This window comes from Phragmites australis, chromosome 10, assembly GCF_958298935.1.
Source record: "Phragmites australis chromosome 10, lpPhrAust1.1, whole genome shotgun sequence".
NCBI classification, from domain to species: Eukaryota; Viridiplantae; Streptophyta; class Magnoliopsida; order Poales; family Poaceae; genus Phragmites; species Phragmites australis.
In genome coordinates, this window is record NC_084930.1 from 2,359,223 (window position 1) to 2,372,377 (window position 13,155).

The 13,155-nt window shown below is 42.4% G+C and overlaps 1 protein-coding gene and 1 long non-coding RNA gene across 2 annotated transcripts; one reads left to right on the plus strand and one right to left on the minus strand.

Annotated features, from left to right (window-relative positions):
• Positions 1-6,094: 6,094 nt before the first annotated feature.
• LOC133931353 (uncharacterized) lies at positions 6,095-7,278 on the plus strand. The gene has a single exon (XM_062378218.1). It carries the CDS (start codon positions 6,108-6,110, stop codon positions 7,155-7,157), a length of 1,050 nt encoding a protein of 349 aa, XP_062234202.1. The 5' UTR covers positions 6,095-6,107; the 3' UTR covers positions 7,158-7,278.
• A 123-nt stretch (positions 7,279-7,401) lies between these two features.
• Positions 7,402-12,928, minus strand: LOC133931356 (uncharacterized). The gene is made up of 4 exons (XR_009911886.1): positions 9,644-12,928; positions 9,123-9,177; positions 8,824-8,975; positions 7,402-7,990 (listed from the first exon to the last, which is right to left on the minus strand). It is a non-coding gene; the product is annotated as an uncharacterized LOC133931356 (long non-coding RNA).
• Between the last annotated feature and the right edge of the window lie 227 nt (positions 12,929-13,155).

Genomic DNA, 13,155 nt, shown 5'->3' on the forward strand with positions numbered 1-13,155 from the left:
AAAAGGCTATATCTCTAGGCTATATTTGGGCTTATTTGGTTATATAAAGGGGCACAGAAAAGGTCAGGCAGGCAGGCAGGTCGCATGCTCATCTTGATCTATTTGGGGTTCAAGTTCGACACTTGGGTAGTGTTTGGTTCCTTGTACCATCCCGTGTAGGTACCGGTTGGTTCTGGATCGGAGTCCAACTGTGTGTTTGGTTCGTTGGATTAAACCACCTTGTGCAAGATGAGGTCATCCAGATTCCAAGAATATTCCTTGAAGATGTTGTATGAGGTGGTGCCGCAAAAATTGTTGAATGAAACGGTATAGGGCATCCCCGTCACCTCACCTCACACCCTTGTGCATTGCTCTCAACACTGTGCCACCACCCCCTCACCGCGTCGCCGCTCCCTCACCACTGTGCTGCCACCCGCCTCGCACGCCCCTACCATCGTCCTCGTGGTTCCTCTTTGCTGGCGCGTCCCTGATCCCACGTCGCGTGCTCCCGGCCTCCGTCCCACGGGCGCTGCCCGTCATGCTCTGTCGGCATAGTTCTTTGGGTTCACTTCACATAATATGAGAATATATTGCGGCTAGTAATCTTGTATAGAACTATAGATAGTTTTCTGGGAGAATTCTTGCTGAATTGATCAAGCAACATTTTTGAATTGTGCCTCATATGTTTGCTGAATTCTGCAATTATAATCATTCGGGAACATTATATAAGGCAGCTTAAGACCTGGCATGTTCTAGTATGGTTTTAATTAACATAGTTGACATTTTCATGACTTATTAGTCTCCTGGTTCCTATGTGCCTCATATGTATCCATACTTATATGAAACATGCCAGTATGTTGCATGGTGCTTGATTTTAAAGCACATTATGTCTGAATTTTAGGATTTGGAAAGTTCATCTGTTGTTGGATTTGCTGCTTTTTTACTGATTTCCACAAGGCAAGTTTTTTCCATTCGATGGCTATTGGATTTGCTGCATTTCAAACCTATGCAGTGCCATTTGATTTTACTATTGGATTTGTAATATTTTCTTGAATGTTTTTGGGGATTTTAGTGTACATTTTACTAAATGTACTGGCTTTCTAAAGTGCCATTTGCTTTTTAGCTAGATTCACAATCATCGGTCTTGAAATTTCTAGGAATCTATTGTACATTGTTGTTGTTGCTTCTTTGTGCTATCACTTTGTGCCATATAGACCACTAAGTTTGGTTGCTTCGTGAGTTTATGTTGTCACTTTGTCGACGACGAAAGTGAAGGCAATAGATAAATCAAGGCGGCAGACCATGAGAAGATGTAAAAACAGACAATAGAAAGCATTCAGGGGGGTAAGGTTACCATGGTTACCCAATACAACCAACCAAACATGATCTTGTACCAACTCATACAATCCTACACATGCAACCAAACAAAAACATATATCATCATGTACAGACAACCAAACATCTTACCTGCACCATCTCATACAATATCGATCTATTTAGGTGAACCATCCCATACATGTTCTAATTGGTGCAAGCAACCAAACACTACCTTGGTCTCTTCAAGTAGTCACGTCGCCACCGACTCTATCTGCTAGCTTCGAAAAGGTATGCCCACTCCCTCCCGTGCATCCGCACATCCCAATTTCCAATTGTGGCATTAAACTAAGCATTAGATTTTAGATTGGTCGAGTAGCCTATTAGGGTTAATTAAATTAGGTATGCTTTAGTTGTGATGATGTTCGCCTTTGTCTTGTCTCTTCGAGTACGCGGTATTGCCAAATGAGCATTGTCCTGCTCCATATTTCATTTCTTCGACTATTCATAGGTGACAAACTAATAGCTTGGTGACAAAATTAGGCAACATTAGATTATCTCAAGAAAGGGATGTTTTCATATGAAATTTACATATAAATGGACAATTTAGAGTTAGATCCATGTACCACTAGATGATTAATCATCATAATACATCATTTCCAAGCAATTTCCCGTGGCAATTAAAACTTTCATTGAACATAAAAAAAACTTTCTTTGGTATTTGGAAAGAGGGGTCATCCTGACCAAAGATAATCTAATAAAATAGAATTGGGATGAAAATCTAAAGTGTTATTTTTTTATCATCAAAGCAAAAAAGCATACAACACCTATTCTTCGATTGCCAGTTTGCTAAATCTGTCTGGCGCATTGTTAAAATTGCCCTTGATATAAATACGTCTAGAAATATTGGTGTAGGGCATAAACATAAAATAAATTTTTATTGGCGTAGTTGCTCTTTGTTGGGTTATATGGTGATATCGAAATGATATCACTTTTGATAAGAAGACAAACACATCTTTCATGCAAGCACTCTTCAGGGGAACATATTGGTTGCGGCATTGGAGCTTACTACATAAATTGGAGGAGAGGGAAGATGTGTGCAAAGTGTGTCAAACATTAGAGGTTGTGTCTATGGTGGTCTTCACTAAGAATGAGTGGCGATTTAATAAAAAAAAATGGTGAATGATCAAGCATCATGTCGTTGTTTGTTAAATCATACCATTTTCCTTTCAGCTTTTCAGATTTAGGTTGTTATGATTTAATAATGAATCGGGCTATGTACATTGTCACTTGGTGCAGATGCCATAAACTCTTTTCTATTATTAAAAAAATAGATCAATAAATCATGATTCTGAAGTTATTGGTTCACAATTTAATATATACCTCAGATAAATCATGCATATCATTTTTCTTATTTCCTCTTTTTGAAAAATCAACCCGTATGTGTGGCTCATACACGTTATTTTGGAGCCGAATAGCACACAAGCAACATTCTGTTGTATGGGCAATATATGTTGGAGCCTCGTCTGTGACACCCCCTTGCCTAAATCCTAGCTCTGCCCCTAGTTATAAAGTAGACAGAAAGAGATCACCTTTATGGGAGGTGAAAGCCAAGTGGCATGATGACAGATGTCAATGTCTCTCCCACTCGAGACAACACATAAGTAATGTTATCTCCCCTTTACCACAACCCGTAAGTTTTTGTAAACCATGATTCCAAAGTTATTGGTTCACAATTTAATATTTTCCTCAGATAAATCATGAATATCATTTTTCTTGTTTCCTCTTTTCTAAACATCAACCCGCAAGTGTGGCTCATACATGTTATTTTGGAATTGATTAACAGACAATCAACATTCTTTTGTATAGGCAATATATGTTGGAGCCTTGTCTGTGACCGGCCCTCCTATTCCTAAATTCTAGCTCCACCCCTAGTTATGTAGTAGATAGAAAGAGACAAGAAAGGCCTTTGTGTGCGGTGAAAGCTAGGTGACATGGCAGCGAATTTCAACATCTCACCCACTCGGAATAATGCATAAGTAGTGTTGTCTCCCCTCTAGCTTTAGAGTACCTCTCCTAAGATTACTTCAAAAATATTGTTGATTCATGGTCTAAGTCTATCACGTCTCAAATCCATAAGGATGTCATCAAGCATAATCATGCATCATGTTTATTTGTTAAGCATTGATGAGTGCTTGTTATTTCTAATGGTGGTTTAACAATTTCCATGTTTTTGAAAATACCCGATGACAAAATTTCCGTTTAGTTTAAGTCTCGCTTAGGTGTGGCGAATGAACCCATTTTTTTGAAAATACCCGATGACAAAATTTCCGTTTAGTTTTAAGTCTCGCTTAGGTGTGGCGAATGAATCCATTTAAAATGGGTTTTTCTTGTTTGTAATTCGTTGCAGATATTTTCTTAGAATTTTCACAGCTGAAACTGGGCTTGTCTCTCTAGTTTGTGGGACCCACTAGTTGGCCCCACACCTCACCTCTCCTTTTGTTCAGCAGCAGCAGCTCACCCCCATCCCTCTCCCTCACTCCCTCTTGCTCTCCCAACCGACCAAGCAAGAGAGTTGCTGCTCTCTCCTCTCTCCCTCTCAAACTCTCTCACTTTTCCTCAACAATCTGCCCTCAAGAACAAGATTCGAGGTCTGCATGTTATACTACTGCATTCTCAATCTCTCTAGCTTCCCATCCATCTAATTTTTTCTAGCATACATGAAGATTTGAAGGAATTGCAAAGCAATTTCGTCACATCTCTTTTCTTAAATTTCAGCAGCACACTGTTAGTACGAGATTTGTTAACGGTTCCAGTACCTACAGTTTCTTCTGTGGTTGCCTCAGTTTTACTGGAAGGATAATCAAAGAGAGAAGAACAACTCTCACAAGTGAGATGATGGAAATACTCACCATAGTAAAAGATTGGGAACAAACTGAAGTGCGAATGCAACACACTGCAGAGAACAATGAGCTTGAAGCTTCATTCGAAAATTTGTATCTGGATGTTGTTGACAATTGAGAACGTGTAATTTCCAATTTTTTTGAGCTAGATTGTACTCTTTTTTCCTTTACTAGAAAGGTTTTTAATGAGAAAACCTATCAATAAAGCTCATTTTTAGAATTAATTATGTCTTCCTATTATTTCTGAATTTTTTTTTATGATTTTTCTTTATTTTTTCGAAAACGACCGGAACTCGCCGTCCATCTCTCATCTTGGCCTATAAATAGCCACTATCCGTCTATACTCTATACCAAACTCCCACTGATCCAAACTCCAAAGCCAATTGCCCACTTCAACAAATCAATTCTATTATTTCTATATTTCTAATTTTCCATTTATGGATTAATCTTTTTTCCTTCTAGTATAAAGTTTTTTTAACGAGGCAACAAATCAATAAAACTTATTTTATTTATTTTCTATATTTTTTGATTTTTTAAAATATTGTAACTACTATTTTTATTTTTTCCTACTTTCGAAGTGCCGCTGAGCCGGCATAGCCCAACCGTACCGTTCGGACCGTCCGTGCCTCCGTCGGGTCGCCCGTGCCTTCGGGGCCGTCGGGCCGCCTATGCCGCCGGACCGCAATCATGCCTAAACCCCATGGTAACCGACGGGCCGTACCGTGAACCGAAGAGAGACACACAGGCCAGCACAACACTGCCCGTTACAATAGCCAAGTCGTCCGAGCCGTACCATAGCCGAGCCGGGCCAGTCCGAACAATCTAATTAGCCATCTCTGCTGTACACCATATCAGGGTCGGGTCAGTCCAACGCCGAGAGCCTAATTAACCATCTCTTCTTTACACCATATCCGGGTCGGGTCAGCCCAACTCCGACTCCACTCCAACCGTTTTCCGAAACTCAATCTGAATATATGACCCCCTGCTTATTTAAGTCAAAGCATTAGATTGATTCCCTCATGCAGCACACTCGTTACATGAACAAACCCGCCTCCTTCCACCGGCGCACGCACGCTCGGCACCGCGCCCGAAGGAACTCCTCCCTCGGTGTCCTCCTCCTCATCGTCGCCGCTCCTCCTCCCGGCATTGGATTGGCGTGGAGTGCAGATCCGTCCGGGATTGGATTGATTTCCTCCGTTGGTAAGGAGCCCTTACTTGCATGGATGGTTTCTTCTGATTTTCGAACAGATCGTCTAATTTTCGTGAGCAATCAGATCCAAATCTTTTTGCCTCTCCGTTGCTTACGCTTAGTAGCGGATCCCTTTTATGCGCGGTGTAGTAGTAATAATGTAATATGATTCCTCCATCAATTGTTCTCGTTCGGTTCGGTTAGGCTCTTCGTCTTCTTCGCCCATTTGCAGCAGCCAAGTCGAATTGCAATAGTTGCACTCATTACAAGTGAATCAGCTAACAAAATCGTTTTTTTTTTTATACATCCCTCAGCCCCCTGAAGATGCATAAGCATGTCAAAAACCGAACCCCCAGACTGATTAACTTCAGACTGTCGATGTTGTTTTTTAGATGCGGTTAATGTTGGCTTATGGTCGATTGTTGGAGTTAGCAACGCCGATAATTCGATTCATGAAGTGTTATGAGTGGTCACTGTTTCGGTAGGCCAGATAGCATACTTTCTCTTGATGGGCCTCGTAATGGCACTACAAATCCACAGCTAGGCAAAACTTTCTATTTTTCCAAAGAACCTGTCTCTTGGCAAACTTCGTATTATGAATCTCCTAAACTATAGGGGTTTCGAGTACGGAGTTAACGATTTATCGCCAGATCATAACCATGTACTGATGTGCTGATTAATGTTCTTTGTTCCTGCCAGATATCTGTGATCCACGTTGAGCCATGGAAGCCTATGGCGTGAACAAGAGCAATCGTTCTGAAGAGTTGAAGCTGCCCTTGGCCCTGTTTGCTGTCAAACGCAATAGCAAGAGGCGGCTCCTATTCGATGTTTCAAGCAGAGAGATCCGTGGAGTGAGTAGCCCTGTATTTCCAGAAGCTACTTGTGCATTCGAGAATGGCGGGTGGCTCCTCATGATCCGGCACAAACCGCTCTGCTTCCAAGAGCAGATTGTCTTCCTCGTTCACCCAAGCTCTGGCAGACGGCTTGACCTGCCAGCAGTTCACTCTTGCGACAAGGCGTTCTTCGTGTTCTATGTCGATTCTCATGGAGCGCCTCTGGTTGTTGCACGCATCGAGATCTGGAGCCTTGTTCCGACCATCCACATTGCCTGCCCTGGAGACGTGTACTGGAGCGTGTACCAGCATGATGCTGATCCTCCCCGCATCTCAAGAGCAATGCGCAGAGTACACGAGCCCACTTGCTTCGCCGACGTAGCTTTGCTCGGCACGCAGGCGATCTGCCTGGACCTCAACGGGGAGATCCTGGTCTTCGACGTCACTGAAATGGCCTGGAGGAGAACGGTGTCTTGTCCAGAGGGGAGTAAACAAGATGCCAATTTCCTTGTCGCGTCCAACGGGGAGGTTGTGCTCGTGTCGCGTTCGCATACCATGGAGAACGCTTTCAAGTTCTTCAAGCTGGAAATGGAGGTGCTGGATTGGTCACCGCTGAGTGATTGGGAGCTGGATGGCACCAGCTGGTTTCTTCGCAAGGGCCAGTCCTTTCGTGTGAAGGAGGCAGGCAAGAGGAAAGTCTACACATTCGATGGTCCAAAACAATCAACGAAGTCTGCCTCAGAGAGCTCGAATAGTGCAGTGAAGGTGACCACCTATTTCAGTGGTACATCAGGGCATGATGAAACATTGAAGTCCATCACAAATATATATGCTTATGACTTGGATGATGGGACTGTTGAGATGGTCATCCCAGCATCCATCGTTACAGAAGCGCGCCATTGGGTTCAGCCCGGTATATTTGCAACCCCAGCCAAATGATCCTATGTATTGAGCATATTATCTTAATGAAGATTAGTTTTACTTTTCATTCAGACTTCAGAGTGCGGGTTTACTGTCCAGGTGGATAGCTGCATTTACAGTTGCTCGACTAAAAGCAAGATGTCAATTCAACCTGCTCAGAACAACGCTCCATGCAACCATCATCTATGGCAAGTTCTTGTCACTCGTGTATTCTGAACCTAGAATGCCCAGATGATCAACCCAAATGACAACATTTTCTATCATCAGCAGTAGCGACCGACCTCGATTAGAGAAGCTGTAAGTAGCACTATGTAGCACAACAACCAAACCATCCAGAAGCTCTGGCAGCCCAAACAGTTAGAACAGAAACCGGAACATCTAGAAGCTTCGGGAGATACAATATGGTCTGCTCCAGCCTTCAAGTTACAGTAGTAGCAGTAGCCCTACGATATCGATTTAGCATGGAAATACACCAAACATTCTGCACGGTCTCTCATACATACCAGCTGCCATATCTACATTACCAAGATTCGATGCTTAGCTCATCTGATCAACCGCATCATAGACTCACTAAGTTGATGACCTTTTGAGCACAGGTGCAGCAAAATGACACCGAAACAAGAGCAGGCCAACAGCGAGGAAGCTACTGCCCCAGAGTTCGCAACAGCACATGCTCAATGCCGTTCGAGTGCCCTCCAGATTGTTCTTGGAATGAACAAGTTGCTGGTGGTGGAGTCCTTCGGCACTTCCTCGACGACACTTGCTTCACAGTTCTGTGAAACAGGATCCGAAGTTGAAGCGCCAGGTTCACCGAGCAGTTCTCTGAGGTGCTGCCCAACACAGTGGATCAACTGCACAAAATAACAACAATATATCCACAGTTATATCAGAAAACATCATACGGTATGCCCCAAGAACAGCTAGGTTAGACAGGAAATAGCAATGGAGTTAACTAGGAAAAGAAAAGATATGCAGTAAATAAAACAACACTAAACGAAAATGTAGATGGTATCAAGACGAAATAGAGAATGGAAACCACAATAATATCATAATTCAAGTAGCGTCATGACTTTTCACCACTCATTTGATTGCCTTGATGACGCATATAATCCATTAAACAAGGGGGCTGTTAAGGGCCATTTGCCCTCAGTGAAACTGATATTTGAAGAGCTTATCATTGTGGACTATTGGCACGTTTAGGTGCAAAGTAATGCATGGATTTTTTATGAACTTCCTCCTAATAAGCGTCGATAGAAAATATTTCTAATGAAGGGTATGCCTCTTCTTAAGAGAATGTTGCCAGTGCTGAATTCAGCATTTATGTACTGTACTATAGTACTCAACCGGTGTGGATCAAGGCCCGGCGCTGGGCCTAGGACCAAAAGACCATTAATGTCCTGTCAGGAAAACACAAAAAAGAACTAAAAGACCATTTCTGGCTCCACCCGTGGTATTGAAATACCAGTGTCTTGCATGAATCACCTATTAAATACTACAGTTTTCACACGCCAAACTTTTAGCAAACACGATTGGCTGTCTGGCGATTGCAGTGTTTGATCCACTGTTAACAATCCTTACCACTGTATCTCTGATTTGAGGCATGCTCTATCCAACAAATGTGGGGAAAAGGAAAATAAAATAAAATTACAGATACAGCCAACAATCTTGGGCTGATTTAACGCACCTTGTGCTGCCTCAGGAAGCTCTGGTACTTCATGAGCTTCTCCAAATGTACGCTTTTGAACATAGTCTTCATGCAGAGGTTTGGGAGTAGCAAATGAAAACTGAGATAAGCTAACCCCTTGTCTAATGTAGTATGGGTTCTCTGCCAACTACCTGGGATATCAAAATAATGATGCATCACTTCATGGGATTTTTTCAGAACATGTCGTAGTTCTGCTTTGTGGTACTAGATCAACTAGGTGAGTCAGTGACATAAGTAATACACAGCAGCTAGAACAAAGTATAAATGGATGAACACACCTCCTGATTTCAACGAACGACCTCAACTTTTTTTCCAGATGGAGAAGTGTAATACCTGAGAAGAAGCATAATACATATATATGTTAAGATCAAGTACCCTGCATGTCATATGCTCTAAAAGTATTCTGCATGTCCTACGAGCATGTATTAATTGTTATTTGGAATATAAAAAAGAAAACATCCAAATACTAAGTTCGATAAACACTAGACACTTCAATGAAGGCTGTTAGCATTGTTCACCCTGACGTATCATAAGAGACTAATATTCCTTATGGTTTTAAGTATTAAGTAGAAATGTTGAAGTTTCATAGATAGGGCATATTTCAAACCAACAAGCTGCAATAAACAATGAAGACCATGTTAGTCCTTAGCAAGTTTTGCTAAGCTAAGCAGCTGATCTAGAGACAGGTAAAAGGTTTCAAAAACGATTCCACGAATGCTATTAAGAACGCAGTGAAAGGACTAAACATGGAAATGGCCAAAATAATTTGATGATGACAAAGTAGGAAACAGTGACATACACATCTGCGAACTTGCTGGAAGCCCCCCTGATTCTGACCTCCCTGTCCCAGTCAGGAGGAGGTTGAACAATGTTTGGCTTATCAGTTGCCCACGCCCTACTTCCATCTTGTGACATATCTTCTGGGTCATCACATGATAAAACACGGTTCCATCCATGAGAACTTGCGCATACAAAAAGCTCCTTTTGTAGCTCTTCATTTTTTCTTTTGTTGGAACGACCCTCCATTTGTAGCAGTAGGCACACTGCACAGTATAAGCACCAATAGAAGGTAGAACCGTGCCATATCCATATCTTGGATTCTTGGAACTTTGTTGCAGTGATGTATAGTGATCTATGGGCTCAGTAACTTCAACTACCCTTTGTTTGTCATGTGTGATATCAGGATTGTAAAGGACAAGCTGCTTTAGTGTGTCTTCCATCATCATCGTCATCAATAATATGCACTTCAACATTATGACCGTGAAAAGTCCTCATGACGATTTTTTTACCTGTATGATAAAGGACACAGGATTCAGTTAACAAAAGCATGATTTCAGTAGGGTTTGCCCTATTGTTCACCATAAGAACCCACCAGTATGCTAGCAATTCAATTAACATATAGAAATCAGTACATTTTGAGACTCCCAACATTAAAATTTACAAATATAGACATTGAAATTCACCATTATGGGAACTGAAGACAGAAACATAATCACTTCTATTCACTGCCCTTGGAACTATGAACATGTCTTTCATAGGGCTACAATTACCAACTAATGAACCAAAAGGAACGCTGCACTCAATGGGCAATAAATTAAAATGATTCAACTATCCATAGAGTAGTTGTACCTTGTAAGATGCAACTTGAATTTATAGAACATGAAAGCAGGCTGGCTTTCACACACATTACACATTTCTGTTGATAGACATCACACTAGACAAATAAATGATCTGAAGCACAGATATGCCCATACTCTTCGGCTAACATGTCATTTAGACACTATGGACTTATTTGGTTGGGTGCATATGCCTTAACCAGGCTCACGGGATGCAGCATCCTAGTGTTTAGTTGCCTGTACCACCTCCGGAGCCTAGCTCACAGGATGCAAAATCATTGTGTGAGCTTGGCTTGCAGGAAACAGATTTCAATTGCATTTCTCCAGAGCCAGACTCGTGGGATGTAGGCCTGACTCAACTAATAATGGTATTACCGTATAATTAGTGAGTATTAACTCATACTACTACATTTCAAATTAGATTAAGACTTAATAGGATAAATTAAGTACTATAGAGTGTATTTATGCAAAATAAACATCATGTTAACACTTGCTTTTTTATTTTAATCTCATACAACATATATATATATACAGACAACTAAATATAATATTTTCTTAGCTAGGCTAAACACATGCAACCAACTAAATAAATTATTACTGCATGCACTCAACCTAGCTGAGATGCAGGCATGTGAGCAACTAAAGGCCCCCTATGTCATGTGAGTAAGTGTCCTACCCAAAACCCACATTGCAAGAACCCCACTGGGCAACACCAAATGTGGTTCGACGAACTGGGAGTTACCAAAAATAGAAACACACCAAGCGAATCGACCAAAACCAACAGCCCCACAGCCGCACACGCAAGAAAGGAGCACGCTGATCTTTCGTGAACCGCAAGGCGGGCAGGGATCGCGCCGATGGCGTCTTAGAAGGAACGAAACCTGCATGCCCTTCCCGGAGTTGCGCGCCGCGATCGTGGACGGAGGGAAGAAAGCCAAATAGAAATAACATAGAAGAATAAGCAGAGAGGGGCGGGGAGGGAGGGGGCGACCGACGTGGCGGTGATGTCGCCGAGGAGACGCGGCCTCCGGAGACTCAAAGGGAGGGAGGGAGCCAGGGAGGGGAGGAGTGGAGTGGCGGTGAGGTGGAGAAGGCGAGGTGGTGTGCGCCAGCCAGCACGTCCCCTGTCACTTCTTTTTGCACCCGAGTCCACTTTTGCGATCAAACAAAAAAGGAGCCGTACGGTCGCTTCTATGTGTTTGGTCCACAAGGGAGGGAGGGATACCATTTGTAGCCCATGTTGTGTCATGTAAATTGTTAGTGTTTTTACCACATTATAACGGTAGCGAGTATGCATTCACCATTTGTAGTCCGTGTTGTGCCATGTAAATTTGTTGTAAGATTTGAAAAGGAGTCTGTTGTCCAAGTGAATATCTATTTCATACACTATTGCATGATACTAAACCTGAGGCAGGCAATACATGTTTTGATTATACATCATTCCAATTCTGCAAAGATTTTGATGTGGTCAACACAACTATGGTTGAAGTGATTGTATTTGGCAGATATTTTCATAAAAATCTGTTGAAGGAGCACGATGATCTATTTGCTGCAAGATATTGCAATTTCTTATTCCTTTTTTTAGTGAGTTTGTAATGCCGTTTGCCTTCTCCTACTTGTTTTTTTTTCCTCCAACTTTTTAATATATTGTTCCTTGGCATATTCTAACAGAGAAGATTCTGAAGCTTTCCCTCCATCTGTTTCCCCCCTCTTTTTAGAGATGTTCTGGCTGCCTCTGTTGGTCCAATTTTCCTCGACCTACAGAAATCGAATGCATGCACCAAATCTCCATCAAAAACCATCTGCAGCTATTCAAGTACGCAAAGCTTCAGATTTCGAAAGGAGCAAAAGGCAGGAGCCGGTTTTGGGGGCGCAACATGCATCCAAACAAGCGAAGCCTGACTTGTCATGATCTTCACACAAAGGACTGCGCGATGAAACGTCATCTCATATTCGTCTGGTCAGATTTGATTTCTAAACTTGATAGCAAATTTGTGACAAATATCTAAGCAACATGCAGTTTAAGAATATACAACGATGCTAGATGTACAGAAAATTTACTGGTTTTGTTGTTATTTCACTAAACATCCGCGGATCAATTGAAGCATCTGCTGACTTACTCACACACGGGAACATTATCTTCACACCGTCAAATGACAGTTAGTTATGACTCCATGTTTATTCCTTTCTACGTCGGGCCCCATTCGTCTGCGTCGTTGAGGTTACATGTTTTGGCAGCGAGCTGCATAGTTCGTTTGTTTTAGTTGTACCTACCTATCATTTTTTGAAGGAACTGGGTCTCCTTACCCGGGACCTTCTTTACAGGCCAGATATAGATGTGCGATATCCGAGAATCAAACCTAAGTAGACTTGACCGTTCTCTGCAACTTTGCTAATCGAGCTCCGTGCTCGTTCGCAATACCTACCTATCTTACCATAAATATGTATCGTATCAGGGGCTAGGAACTGCTATTTGCCGTCGGGCTTCCTCTGTGAAGGTCCATCTATCTTTCGCAGCCGCGGTGGTTCGATTCACGTTGGACAGGCGGTCCACAGCCTCATACGCTTCCCCTTCCCTTTCCCCAGCCGCCGCCTCGAGCTCTCCCCGCGGCGCGGCTTCTCCACCCGCAGTGCACCCGCCTCGAGCATCTTTGGGGAAGAGGATGAGGATCCTGGGTGGTCAGGTGCGGACGCG

Bases quoted from the DNA above. Each gene is read 5' to 3' on its own strand.
- LOC133931353 (XM_062378218.1), top strand. From the start codon at position 6,108: ATGGAAGCCTATGGCGTGAACAAGAGCAATCGTTCTGAAGAGTTGAAG.